The sequence below is a fragment of the Leucopleurus acutus genome, assembly GCF_964270905.1.
Source record: "Leucopleurus acutus genome assembly, chromosome: 20".
Classification (NCBI taxonomy): domain Eukaryota; kingdom Metazoa; phylum Chordata; class Mammalia; order Artiodactyla; family Delphinidae; genus Leucopleurus; species Leucopleurus acutus.
This window is the reverse complement of record NC_139162.1, coordinates 36304664-36320300: the sequence shown is the minus strand read 5'-3', so window position 1 is coordinate 36320300 and position 15637 is coordinate 36304664. Positions and strand designations below refer to the sequence as shown.

The 15637-nt window shown below is 34.8% G+C and overlaps 1 protein-coding gene across 1 annotated transcript in view; it reads right to left on the bottom strand.

Moving 5' to 3' along the window:
* The window catches only part of ITFG1 (integrin alpha FG-GAP repeat containing 1), a 238738-nt gene that overhangs the window by 219661 nt on the left and 3440 nt on the right, over positions 1 to 15637 (bottom strand). The window contains exons 3-5 of the mRNA XM_082863446.1: positions 11501 to 11646; positions 10297 to 10354; positions 9010 to 9084 (exon numbers count right to left, since the gene is read on the bottom strand). Coding sequence (XP_082719572.1) covers positions 9010 to 9084; positions 10297 to 10354; positions 11501 to 11646 — 279 coding nt within the window. The remainder of the gene's footprint in view (positions 1 to 9009; positions 9085 to 10296; positions 10355 to 11500; positions 11647 to 15637) is intronic.

Sequence of the window (15637 nt, the reverse complement as noted above, 5' to 3'; positions counted from 1 at the left end):
CACAATTAAAAAATGGGCAGAAGAACTGAATAGACATTTTTCCAAAGAGAAAATGCAGATGGCCAACAGGCACATGGAAAGATGCTAAACCTGGCTAATTATCAGAGAAATGTAAATCAAAACCATAATGAGATATGACCTCATACCTGTCAGAATGGCTATCATCAAAAAGAACACAAATAACAAATGTTGGTGAGGATGTAGAGAAAAGGGAACCCTCGTACACTGTTGGTAGGAATGTATATTGGTATAGCCACTGTGGAAAACAGTATGGAGGTTTCTCAAATAATAAAAACAGAGCTACCATATGATCCAGCAATTGCACTCCTAGGTATATATATCTAAAACAAAAACACTAATTCAAAAAGATATGTTCATAGCAGCATTATTTATGAAAGCCAAGATATGCAAGCAACCTAAGTATCTAACAACAGATGAATAAAAAAGATGTGATATATGTATGTGTGTGTGTAATACACACACACACACACACACACACACACATATATACATACACACAATGGAATATTACTCGGCCATAAAAAAGAATGAAATTTTGCCATCTGCAGCAACATGGATGGACTTGAAGGGCATTATGCTAGGTGAAATAAGTCAGACAGAGAAAGATAAAAACTATATGATATCACTTGTATATGGAATCTAAAAAAACCAACAAACTAGTGAATATAACATAAAGGAAGCAGGCTCAAAGATATAATACAGAACAAACTAGTGGTTACCAGTGGGAGAGGGAAGGAGAAGGGGCAATATAGGGGCAGGGGAGTAAGAGGTACAAACTATTAAGTATAAATCAAGGATATATTGTACAACACAGGGAATAGAGCCAATATTTTACAATAACTATAAATGGCATATAAACCTTAAAAGCTGTAAATCACTATATTGTCCACCTGTCACCTTTATAATATTTTATAGCAACTATACTTCAATAAAAAAATTAAAATGATTACTCTTAAAAATGTATTCAGTAGAATATAGATACCATACTGATTATTATCCACCAGCATCCACATACACCCACAAACCACATAAAAAAGCTCTTCTTCTCTTTATCCTTGGACTTGTACTTCTATTCTATTTCTGTTATAGAACTTTATCATGATGTAAAATGTTTTTATATCTGGTCTTTTTATGTCTCCAAAGAAATGTATATCTTCAACTTGGTATTTAAATTGGCTTTATGCATCCAGGTGTTTAAAAAAAAAATCTCTTTGAGGTTGAGTTTTTTTTTTTTTTGAGGTTGAGTTATTTTAACTACTACTGTACAACTGATGAAAAAGCTTTGATAGCTTATTAAATCAAAGGTAAAATTTCATTGGAAATGCATTTTTTTGAAGAAATGAATGGAGCTTTAAAATATATTAGTTTACTTACCTTTAGACTAGCATGACACTGCTAGAATGAAACAGGATTCAGCGTAAAGTCTACTCCTTTTCTTCATCTTTATAGATACAGATGCTAAGAAATCTTGTTCGTATATGTTCATTAAAATCTCCATGGAAATTTAATATTAATATTAATTTTTAGGTATGATAAATACATTGTAATTATGTATTTTAAAAACATCCTTATTTTTTAGAGATATATACTTAAATATTTATGGATTAAAAATGTCTGGGGAGGGAGTTAGAGAGAGAAATGAAGGAAAAGTTGTGAATGAAATAAGACTGGCCAAGAGTTGCTAACTGTAGCTGCATGACAGGTGTATTATACGCAAATTCATTGTCCTATTTGCTCTACCTTTGCATATGTTTAAATTTTTCCATAATGAAAGTTAAAAAAAAAAAGAATTTAGAGCTGCTGATTTAGCTCATTCAATTTATGTAAAATGCCTGGTATATAATCCAATTAGCAAAGCCAGTCCTCACTGTCAAACCAATCTCCAAATGAAAGTTATTTTCTGTCAGAAAGAGTTTGACCTCATTTTTTCAATTCAAATAAATTTGTTAACATGTGTTTCAAGGAACATTACAAAAAGTACTGAGAAAAGTACAGATTATATATTGTAGGAAAGATTACTAAAAGCAGTCAAAATTAAGGTAATTTTGATTAAATTGATTTATCTATTTTCATAAAATAAGTTATAAAGACAAGATAGTAAAGCAACATGCTGTTTCTCTTTAGTGAACTTAAAGCATTGCAATGTAAAGTACAGCTAAAATAATTTATAATACAATAAGTATGATAAAAGACATAACAGTCCATTAAATGTATGTGAATACTGACTCTGGTATCTGGCTTTCGGAGTAAATAAAAACAGATTATAAAAATGAGAAATCACACAATTTCTTTCTTATTTCTTTAGACATACCGAAGTTTTCCCTATGACTTTAATAAATGAGAAAGGTATATACTACAAAAAATTATTTGGCTCAGGAGCCAGCATGTAAATTTATTTTCTATTAATAGGAGAAAGAAAATAGTAAACATTTCATAAGACAAGATAAAATATTTGACTTTAAATGGAATTTTCTTGATATGATTTGATAAAGTAGGTATTAGCTACATTACAGAAAAATGCATACCAAATATAAAAGAAATTATGTAAAAGTTTTATCCATAGGTTTGGTAGTCCTTGAGAACATTCTGGTCACATCTGAAACAATCACTGGCATGATCCAAAACTACATAGGCATGAAAAGTACCTTTCTTCCATTTAATTACGTGTCTTAGGGATAGAGTACTAAGAAGAGCTAAAAGGTCTGCTTTGCTGAATTTGGTGTTTCTTACGGATGCTCTGTGCTGTGCTCTCCCAGGACCCTCTCTCAATAATTACAGATTCTTTGACAGTAGTCAGGGAATGCAGGAGGCAAAGTCATTAAACAAAAACTGTCATTACTCCCACAACCCCACTCTAGCACATCTGAATTCAGAACATATCAATGTGGATCAAAATGCTTTTTGCTACCAAGCTTCATCTGAAGAGAAATAGGAAGAAGTAATAGGAGAAGAGGAAGAACTGGAAATTCTATTAGTTTAGTATACCTGTGTTTCGTGCTGTACGGGTTTTTACTCCCCAGGAAACGTATAATTAGTGAGATTTAGGACGGGTAAAAAACATGGCATTCTTATATGAAGGAGGAGAAAGTTATAGTGAAAATAGGTACGTTTTCAGGCTCATCAATTTTAGGTAGGAGTACCTATGAAACCTGAGGATCTAGTTGCTTAAATGATCTGTGTTTGCATATTCCTTTGCAAGTCTTTACCTATTGTAAAGTAAATAAACACAGCCTACCATGCTGTGTATCCAAAGATGACCACATTATTTCCCATCCCACATGCTCTTTTACATTTCAGTTAAGCCACGCTCACATCTAGAGGTAGAGTACATAATCCTCAAATTCCCTAGAATGTTAGCTAATTCTTTGATTAGAATGCCACAGAAGTGATGCTGTTTAACTGCCAGGACCAAGCCTTAAAGAGATCTCCAGCTTCTGTCTATACTCTTGCATTGCTTCTTCTTGGAAAACAACCACTATGCTATGAGGAAGTCTAAGTTAACCATGTTGGAGCACCACCAAAGGCCCTCTGTGACTATAACGATGGTAATGGCTATACAGAGTTGAAGGCAGGAACAAGGCTTTACAATTTGGAAGACCAAGATTCAAATCCCAGATCTACCATTTATTTACATTGCAAGCTTACGGTGGTCACTTAACCTTTGAATTAGCTGGCTCCTTGACAGCGCCTCTTGAACTACACAGCTACCTGTTGTGGGAAAAATATGAGACAACTGATGGAAACTGCCAACCCCAGAGTTACTAAGTAGATATTTTAAAAAGCAAATAGGCTTGTTTAAGATTCTCTTTCTTCTCATCCTTCCCCATCCAACCCTGAGCCTCACAGAGGACAATAAGCTGTGCAATCCTCAGTTATGCCTCTTCAGGAGGGGCATGGTGAGGAGTACAACACATGAGAGAAGAGTGGGAAAAGAAGCATGGCTGAAGAACAGAGTTACATTGGTAAATACTTGATGGGTTATTCACTCACTCTTGGGCCTCTATTAGAATTCAAAGGTATGGGTCAGACCAGATAAATCTTAAGGACCTCTTAGAAATAGCACCTTATGTTCATAAGAGAAAATGTGGCGATTCCTTTCAGCCATATCCTTACTTTGTCCAAATGTTCCTACCTCCACAGGGTGTGCAACAGTGATATTACACCTGAGAGACAGCCCTAGCAGCACTGGCTCCTAGGGCAGGAAGACAGAAGAGTAGGCAGTCTGAGGAGAAGCACAGGCCCCCATCTCTACTCAGGACTACTATGGAACTCAGGAACTCATGCAGCTCAGAGCCTAGGCCTCCAGACTGTTAAAAATCAAGTATTTGTAGGGCATTTTCAACAGAATATACATTTTTAAAACATACAATAGGACTCTAATGAAAGAGAACTTAACCTGTATTTTCAGGAATTATAAATTATTTTGATTCATTTTACCCTAAATTGAAATGATAATATAGACCAAGCTTACTCAAAGTCTGCTCTATACACATAGCTTCTCTAACTGTGCTTGTTTGTTTTTCTTTTTCTAATTTTTATTGTGGTAAAATATATATAACATAGAAGTTACCATCTTAACCATTTTTAAGTGTACAGTTCATTGGTATTCTATGCTTGTCTTTTTTTTTTTTTTTTTTTTTTGTGGTACTTGGGCCTCTCACTGTTGTGGCCTCTCCCATTGTGGAGCACAGGCTCCGGACGCGCAGGCTCAGCGGCCATGGCTCACGGGCCTAGCCACTCTGCGGCATGTGGGATCTTCCCGGACCGGGGCCCGAACCCGTGTCCCCTGCATCGGCAGGCAGACTCTCAACCAGTGCGCCACCAGGGAAGCCCTCTATGCTTGTTTTAAAATGGACTTTTTTCAATACATGCAAATCGTAATAAAATAAACAAAATGGTTTCCTCTCAAAGAAGAAAACAAAATTTTGATATATGCTAATAGAAATATGTTGAATTCAAAACACTTTTAAATATCATCAATATTAATGGTGAACAATTACCGTTGAACTTACTTGCACAAAAACTCAAAAGAAGCTCTCTTTCTAAATGATTACTACAAAGAAAACATATCTAAAAAATTGTAAGATTTAACTAAAAGCAAAGTGAGTAAATTTTGAGAATAACCTCTTAAATTCACTTAGAAACAATCAAAAGTTCACTTACATACAACACTGCCAACCAGAACATAAAACAAAGCAGTATAATAAATCACCAGGGAATCAAGCGTCATTTAATTGACTCCCCAAAAGCTTCTGGTGGGACTCCAGGAAATAAAAGTATGGATCCTTGAATAACAAGTCACTTGAAAAAATCACAGCATATACAATTCTAAGTTATCTGCTAAAGCTTTCACTATTTCTGTGGCTTAATTTTGAAAAGAAAAGGTTTAGGCGAGAAACGAGAGAATCAATGAATTTATCTCCAATAGCAAAGTTTCTTTAGGAAAAAAGAAAAGTTATAAAACTGATGCTCTGTTTCTATGGAAATACCAATAAAAAACTTATTTCTTAAGTCCTAATAGATTCCTTTAAACAACAATGCTCAAAATACAAATGGTGTATAAGGTGAGAAAGGGAGGGGCTTGCTAGGGGAATTCTAAGAAAATATGAATCATCTCAAAGCTACCTTTTTCTGTTAAGACTATGAGTACTAATGCTGACTATAAAGTTAAAAGCTGTCCTGATGATTATTTGGTTTTCTTTTGTGTTATAAATCTCTTAATTTTCATATTTTTTCTAAACAGATTTAAATGACAAATATCATTATTTCATTAAAATAAATATTTGCAAAATTTTCTGTAATGCACCATCAAACAAACAAATCAGCAGTAAAAATGAAGGGTGATTTAATAAATCAGTCATTGGTTATAATGTAAGAAAATTACATAGAAAAACAGGGATTTATTCCTTCTGAATTGAGATTAAATACCTATATTTAAATAGAAGATAGTTTTTTCTGCTAATGGAGGAAAAATATCCACTCACATAAATAAGTTAAAAATGGCTGCTTTCAGTGCCATCAATATTCCATTCAAAATATTCATGCAAATGTTTGTGAAGTAAATGGAGTATGGCAAAAGTGCTTGTTTGTCACATACCTGGATTAATATTCCCAGGTATACAACTTGGGCCTGACCCAGTAATGTGTTTGAACTCAGTATATGAATCACAGAAAATATGAACAGACCAACATTACATTTGATTAACATTACAGGTACAAGTGTTTTCACGTCAGTACTAAAAACAATATCCTGAATGCTTATGCAACATCAGTTTCAAATACCCTTTTACAGAAAATGCTCATTAACGATAACCTCATCACTGCAAAAGCTGCTCTAACACTTAATAGCTAGGTGTTATTTCTAAGTAATGTGGCACATTATTACATTATTTCAAGTCATTATAAAGTGAGGTGGAGGCGCAAACTGAATCCTCACCTTTGTACATTTAACACACTTCAATTATCTCTGGCACCTCAGCAGAGGTTTAGCACCCTTCCTGTCCCTATCAGATAACCCCCACAGTACCAATTAAAAGGGATTCTTCTACCTATCACAGTTTCCAGCTTAGGCTGACCATCTGCACCCTTACTCCAGCCGAACTGATGTTAGTTTTACCTGTGGGCAATCTCCTGTTTCCATGCCTGTACTGGGCCACTTACAGCCATGGGCTTTCCCGCACAATCCCATGGGAGCATTTAGCATTCTATTTAAAGACCATTGCAAAATTTCCCATAAAATTAAGGTGCTAGCCAAATTTAATTAAATTTAAGATAATCTTGGGTCTGGCATAAATAAGCATAATAGTTAAGTTGCAAAAGTTGGTTAGATTCCTTAATAGATAAGACTGGGCTGCCAATCATTAGTCATGCAAATGGTCCAAAATGTCAATACTAATGCTTTTTCACTTATACATCTAATCATATATCTGTAACATAAAATTGATATGGTGAAATACATTTTTCTTATTTTAGTAACATATTAATGCTTGTCCCCATAGAGACATATTCAGCTTTCTGTTGTCTGAATAATGATAACGCAAGCAATAGTCATCCTAACAATGTTCTTGACAAAAATTCTTTTCTGTCAATTTTTATAACTTCATTTTAAAAGTTATCAGGACAAAGGTAACAGGATAAATCTTGGATACAAACTTGTTACCTATAGTATGGTTAGCTACTATTGTTTAATCTGTAACTGAAGTTTAAATGAGAAATATCATAAAATAGTAGAGAATTACTCCAGTATACTGTAGTATGCCAGAGAATAATGTATAAAAAATAAAAGTGAATATATCTTTAGGCAGAATAAGTTTTGTTTTTTTTTTTTTGCGGTATGCAGGCCTCTCACTGCTGTGGCCTCTCCCGCTGCGGAGCACAGGCTCCGGACGCACAGGCTCAGCGGCCATGGCTCACGGGCCTAGCCGCTCCACGGCATGTGGGATCTTCCCAGACCGGGGCACGAATCCGTGTCCCCTGCATCAGGAGGCGGACTCTCAACCAGTGTGCCACCAGGGAAGCCCCAGAATAAGTTTTTAAAGAAGCATCAGAGGAAAAAAAATCTAACATAGAATTCAGAACAAATAAATAAGCTATGACATTATCACACAATATCTAGTAGTTTTTACTTTTTCAATTATCTACAATAGCTGTTTCATAAGTCTAAATTTCCAAAGGTCAAACCACATCACATTAAAAATATTCCAAGTATTTCTTTCACTAAAATGGAGATTACCATGAAATAAACAAGGCCAGAAGTCACCATCACATTCTCAATCACATGTCTACCCAAGACAAACAAGCAGCGCTTGCTATGGTAGGAGTCACCTGTGCCTTCCCCTAGCCCACCCACACTCAGTTCCTCCCAGACATGGCCGCAAAGGCAAAGCAAGATCTCCATCCAGCTGGTCTCTAAAGCAGGGTTCTCTTCCAGGTATTTTTCAAAGTTTGAGGAAAAAACAGGTTTCTCATTAAAGATTCACAGCAAGTCTTTCAAAGGTCACTATGACTAGCATAAAAATACTCATATTCTTTATGGAAAACTTTTAAGAAAAAGTGATAGGAAATGTAACAGTTTCACCTCAGAATAACTCACATTTTGATAATTTACTTGTCTTTGTGCCTGTGCATCACATTTCAGAAACTAATCATAAAAATACATTATGTCTCCAAAACACAGAGGGAAAATTCATTAGATTTATAGTGCCTGGGAAGACAGATTGATAAAGGTGGTTCTCTGCACTTGCTGGAAAGTCAAAAAAATAAATAAATGTGTTCTGTACTCTTAAAATGTTTGCCTTATCAAATACAGAAAAAATTAACCAAGTTGAAGGTATCTCATGAAAAGTATCTTGCTATCATGAATTCTTGTGTTAGGAAGGCAGTTCTATTTAAATCTAGAGGAATTATAATGGAGATCTTTGAAATGCAAGATTCCAGGCAGTTTTCCCTAAGAATGACATTCTTGGATAATAAGAGAATCCTAGCATACAAACTGATCAAGGATAGAGTATATATGGAAAAGTCTCCAGAGCTTAGAGAAGGAATGTTTATATTTTCAGGCAATTATTAATTACTCATTGAACAGAAGGAACAAGGCTTATCAATGAACATCTGGGAGCTAACATGACTAAGGTAGAGAATTCAATCAAGACGGCAGCTATACATACTATTTAAATTAAATCTTTCCATTTCTAAAAACATCCAATGAACCAATATTTAAATGGGGACTTGCAAAGTTTGTATCTCTAATTTCCAGAGGGATAAAAGGATTAAACTGGCTCTACACAGAAACCAGTCGCAGATCAAATCCACAGTGTTTGAGAAAGCTTATATGTTGACCAAATGTCCTTTTAAAAATCTTAAACAAGGATTTCCAATGAGCTGGGGTTTTTTCCCCCAATGGTTAAAGCAATCCGTTCACATAGATACACAGTCCCTCCAACAGCAACATGTACAATTAATTACATGGATATAATAATATTTACTCACCCTCCTAATAGTATTTGTGGCTGGTTGGATTCATTTGTGATACCAAATATATCAGGAATTAAATCGGCATTGAAGCTAAAAAGAAAACATTAAAAACATTAAGCAGCTATTTTATTAAATTCTCACTTCTAATTTAGTTTAAAAAGAAAAACAAACTTTGGGGAGGTGTGGTAGACATACAACAGTCAGTATCTGTTGCAATCAATGGAATGTCAGATGTGACGTGTTTCACTCTGAGGCCAAAGTGTTTAATTTTCGTTATTGGACCCTCCAGTCATCTTGGCAATGAGAAGAACATGACGGTACAGCTCCACAGACGATGAGGCCTGTAAGACACTCTGAGAGCTGGCAAAAGAGCCTATCACTGACCCACACTGGACCTGCAGTGTGAGCAAGAAATAAACTTTTGTTGTGAGATTTTGGTGTTGTCTGTAACCTCTACATAGCCTAGCCTGTCTCTGAGTGATAAGGAGACTGTTATTTCAGAATCATGACCCTCCTTATTTTGTCAGATAGGCTTAGGAGAAATAACCCACAAAAGTAATCCCTAGTTGGTATAAAAATTTATACTAGCCACTGAATATTGTAACAACAATGAAAAACACCCAATTATAAAAAAAATCAAGCGGAGCACCTTTAAAAAGATTAATCCGTGAATTAAAGTTCTGACTTCTAATGGTTACTGACCTATTGATGTATGACTATGATTTTAATAACTGTACAAAAGGCAGCACTGGAAACAAGAATGTGGCTATACATTGTTTACTCCCCGAAATGATATCTACATCATTACCAGAATCCTAACAGAAATCTGGATTAACTTTATCCTGGTACATGAGTCTACTTTGAGGAGATAAATGATAATACTAAGGAAGAGTTGTGAAAAGGACAAAGTTTCTCCTTAATACAGAAATCTTTCTAGGTCTCTAGAGGAAATCCTCTACCCTTCGTATCTGTCAATCAAGCACTAACAGTTTTACCCAAAAACAGTTTTCTTAGTTGAGTAACGACACGGCTAGGATCAACAAAGATCCATCATGGACACATTCAAAGCTTTTAAAACAAAACCAAAAAGACAAATCTCTCCCTCTTTGCAAAATAATGAATTTCACCTTTCTCTTTCTTCCATCATGGCAAATAAATATATAATTCAGAGGACAGGCCCCTATCAGCTTTAAATGGAGAATGAATTTAGAGTCAATACAACTTAGCAAAGTAGTTTCCTATGTGAAAGATTTTATGTTTGTAAGTTTAAAATCATTCAAAGGGAAGCAAGCACATACTTACTCCATAATTAATGGTTCATCCTGAAAAGTCCTATTGAGTATGGTCATATTGCAAGGATCTGTTAAAAAAAAAAAGAAAATATATAAATGAAAAGGCATTTTATAACACATTATTTCTGATATTTGCACTTAGGGAAAAATACTCTTTCATTCTTTTCAAAATTCAGCTCTAATTAATTCCAACTATTAGCATTAATGAGACACTATAAATCTAACTTAAATGGACATCAAGTTTGTAAAGATATATTGGGAGAGTTTATTCTACAGTGAAGACCAGCATTACAATAACTTCCTTTTGAGTCTTCATTCTGAAAATCTCTTTGATGAGTCTTCTTTATATACAGTTTAGCAGTAGAGCAGTTGACAATTAAGGTTTTGATATAAAGAACCCAATACATGCAAAACTACTAGACTCTAAAACGTCCATGCCCTCCTCTCCTCCTTTCTTCAGTCTGGCTCCATGGACAAAGTTGTCCATTTAGGTATAATTAATTGGCTTTTCAGATAAGACTTGAAGATTTGTGGGTAGATATGGTAGACTGACTCTCAACCTTTACTCTAAACTTTTTGTGCTTTCCTGTAATGGGGAGACTAGAAACCAAAAATAGCATTTCTCAGATATCCTTGCATTTAAGATTCTAAATAAAATGTAAGCCTTGCTAATTAGATATGGTGAGTTTTCCAAGGCAGGAATGAGGTGAAGGCTGTGTTTCTGCCATTTCTGTCTTAATGTCTGATCACTGAATTGTAAGTACTAAGAGGGAGGGTGCATGGCATCCATTTTGCTGGTGAGCAAGTGTCATTCTGGCACCTGTTGTGCAACTTGCCACTTTCTGATGGTAAAAAGACAGTAGCTTCTTTGAAGGCTTTGAGGATTGTTCCTGAAAGTTCAACCTCGTGTGTGTTCTTTAGCCATCACAATAACTCTGTAAAGCATAAAAAACCTTTAATAAATTCTCTCTTCCTTAAGCTAACAGAGTAGATTTTGTTCCCTGGAGCTGACTGCAGACCAGTTCTAGGTTGAAAAAGAAGAACCAGAAAACAGACTTTTAAAGAAGTTTTTAGAGATAATTACTGACACTCAAGAACTGCATTTTTGAACTGATTTCTGAACATTATTTTTGTTACACTGACCTAAGAATACCAGGCATATTTCTCCTTTAATATCCAGTGATAAATATTAAAAACTCTTAAAACAAATTCACCTAAGGTTTGATTCTGTCCCCAGAAGATAATAGCTCCTAATTCACCATTGGCGTGATTTTTGGGAAGATATGTCAGAAGAACATCCATTTGTGAATCTCCATCATAATCCCCCGGGACTACACTTGTTATCAATATACTGTGATTCCTAAAAGAAACAAACATTTTAATAAACAAACATTCCGGTAGAGCTATAATAGAAAAGTACACTTCTATATTTATACCATACAAAAATATTTTCAATGCAAAATTTAAAAATTCACAGAACTGATTAATTACATTCTGTTCTTTAATAGCTTATCATCCTTCATGTATGTAGGCCTCTTTGGTCTATGAAAGAATTCAGGATGGATGCAGAGGGTTTTAAGAAACAAGAAAAAGTTGAAATATTTATTAAGAGAAAGCACAGTTTTATGTTCAAGCATTGGCTTAATCCTTTCACCTAGTTCTTTTGTCAAAGATACCAGGACATATGGATGGTGTTTATACGAATGGAGGCTCAAAGGACTTCCCTGGTGGTCTAGTGGTTAAGACTCTGGGCTTCCAATGAGGGGGTGGGGGTCAGGTCCCTGGTCGGGGAACTGTAGTAGCACAGTGCGACCCAAAAAAAAAAAAAAAAACCAAAAACAAAAACAACATAAATGGAAGCTCATTATCAATTGCTAAAGCACTGAGGGTATCACTATCATTTTATAAAAGATATTATCTATAGATTACTTAATTTTAGATTTTAATGCAGATTTGAAATTTACAGTGAAAACTTGTCATTTTATTTCAAGATGTGCAATGAAAAATAAGTTCTTTTTGACCAAACCTGGCAATACACTATCAAAACATACATACCTAATTCTACATTTTTAATAATAAAATATTCTAAAATGGTTTACATTAACCTTGAAAACTTAACAAAACATTCTGGAGTCTTGTCCTAATGCTGTCTGAGTGACCCAATCAAAAAATAGGCCTTAAATTCAATTTACATTTAATTCTACTTAAGAACAAACAGCAAGACAGTAAGTTTCCAAACAGCCTATGGATAATTATTTTCTAAATGGCATCAAGAATGTAAAAATATATATAATAGGTTTTACTTAAAGTGAAAATGAGGAAAATACTGACAAGGGTAAGATTAAGAAAAACAACAACATAATAGCTTTATTTTAATTCAGCTACTTACTATGTCTCAGATATTACATCAAGTACTTAATAGCTATTAGCTGATAATCTCCATCACCTGAAGTAGGTATCGTAATTCTCACTGAACAGACCAGGAAACTGAGGTTGAAGTAGCTTTCATTGTTAAACAGCTAGTTAAATGGAATAGCTGGAATTCAAATTCAGTTGGGTTGGCCTCTAAAATTGATCCTCACTACGATAAAATGTTTTTTGTAATGTCAGTTTCCTCAAAGAATTCCAACAATGCTTTAACCTTTCCATGAAAAATAGCTGGTCTTTAAAAATGATGATATAGCAACTGCACGTGCTACTATGTAGCAAGCTGCATCTAAGTGTATACCTCTGTATGTGTACCTGCGTATGTACGCATGTGCAGTCATACATATGCTGCACATACCTGGCAGTAATACTTGTTCAAATAAATTAATGATTTGGGGTCAAAAGGTACCTTGAAATAGTCAGTAATATATTACAAAGGACTAGATGGGAACTTAACCTGATCAGGTTTTATTCCTAAAATTGCCCTTCTTTATGGTTGTAAAAATAGGAATTAGAACTTTACAAAATAACAGACTGACACACGAATTTATCTCTTCTTCTTTAGAACCTACTTCTAGGTTCTAAAGAACCTAGAAAAATGAAGAAGAATGTTCTTCATTTAGAACCTACTAAATGATATGGAATTTTTTTTTTTAAAAAAAGCATAACCCTCAAAGACAAAGAGATCATGAAAGGATCTGCCTTAGCAGGGCAAGGAAACTACAGTTGACCCTTGAAGAACACGTGGGGTTAGAGGCACTGACCACTTGCAGTTGAAAATCCATAGCTGGTATAACTTTATACTTGGTCCTCCACATCCTTGGTTCTACATTCACAGATTCAACCAACTGGGGATAGTGTAGTACTGCAGTATGTATTTAGTGAAAAAAAATCTGTATGTAAGTGGACCTATGCAGTTCAGACCCATGTCATTCAATGGTCAACTGTATAAGCTGAAGTGCTTGGAGAAAAGGCTCAAGAAGCTTTTTGCCCTGAAGAACCTCTGAAAGGCTCAGAATTTGGAGTCATCTGAAATAGCAGAAGACAAAAGTAAGGTGTAAGGCTGAAAACACCTTTTCTGTGATGGTCCCTTCTCCTTCTTGCTCAGCATGCCAACAACCAAGTAGTTTTCAGGCATTAGAGATGTAAGTTACAGGAGAGGGTAAGATATTGGCCTTACGCTAAAAACAGGGAGTTAATGGAAAGTATACAAAGGAACAGTTTGGCCCTTGCCCTCAACTCTGCCAAATTCCTAGGATGCCAGTCAGCCAGGAACATATCCACAGGGCAGGAGACAGGAGGTAAATCCCATTATGCAGAGTTTCCAATTAGCTCTTTAGTACCTTATTCTTGATATAGTATAATAAAGAGTTACCTGCCTTTTAAAGAAAACTATGAGTATTAAAGAGAGCCAAAACAAATACTAATAAGGAATCTGAAAAAAACAGAGATAACAGAGGAAACAAAAGGAAACTTCAAAACCACACTTGAAGACATAAGAAAATATATCCATTAAAAAAAAAAAAAGAACAGCATGCTAAGAGAAAAGAAAAATGAGAGAACAAAGAAAACTTCTTGGAGATAAAAAGAAAACATGACAGCTAACATAAAACTATTCAATAGAAGGCCGAAGATAAAATTAAGAAAACTTCCCACGGGGAAAAAAACACAAAATGACAAAAACACAAATGAAATAAAGAAATAAAGGATGGAGTTAGGCAGTCCAATAACCAACTAGTAGGAATTCCTGAAAGAGAAAACAAAAAAAATAATCAGAGAAATAACATAAGAACATTTCAAAAAGGTCCCAAGTATAGAAGCCTCTAGCTTGAAGGGAGGCTAGAATAATGAATGAAAAATAGTCTACACCAAGACATATTATGAAATTTCAGAGAACAGGGATAAAGAAGAGACCCTAATAGCTTCAAAAATTAAAAATAAGTCATATTTGAAGGATTAGGAAGAAGAATAGCAATGGATTTAAAACCTGCAGCCGATGAAGCTAGAAGACTACAGGCCAATCTAAGAGTGAGTAGAAAAAGGTTTTGGAAATGGAGGGACACCCTTTCTCAGGAATTTCTTGAAGGATACACTCCAGTGAAGTAAATGAAGAAGCAAAGAACAAAATGGCACAGGATCCAAGAGACAGGGATCAAACAAAGAATGACAAAGGGAAAGTCTCCAAACAGTAACTCTGCAGAAGTCCTAGAGAATGAATTCAGATTGGGGAGGAGTGCAGAGGACTCAATGGGAGAAAGAAAAAGCACAACAGGTATATGGCAGGTATGATGGAACATCTGCAAAGAAATTAAGGATAGGTACACAGAAAACAGTGCAATTTATTTTTTAAAAAACAATCATTTACTCTTGGAGGGAAAAACCATAGAGAAATGAAATACTGTATACTGCTTGGCTCTGAAGTACACATAATCTACATGGCCAGAATTTATACAATGATTACTGACCAAGCTAAAATATGATATAACTATATGGAGATGGAGCCAATTTAAAGATGCTAAATCTTTGTCTATGCTAACAAAAAATCCAAGAGATGAAGATGGTAACTCAAGAAATTACAGTATAAAAACTTATTTTAGAATATGGAAATAAACATCAGAAGAAACAGCTCAAAGTTTTAAAAGTGGTTGCATTTGAGAGAGGAACAGGGGAGAGGGGGAAGAAAACAGTGAAGGACAGTTAATTTTTCAAAACTATACTAAATAAATACAAGAGTTTCTAACTTTTATAAGTATATAAAACATTACATTAATCAAAAGAAAAATTAACTGGGATTTTTAAAAAACTCAGTGGAATCCAAGTCTTTAATAGCCCACAAATTCCTTAACTTTTAATCTTCCATGAAAAACCACTTCTAGGCAGTTCATTTCTTGGATGTAATATTTATCAACTTCTGTTCCCTCCCC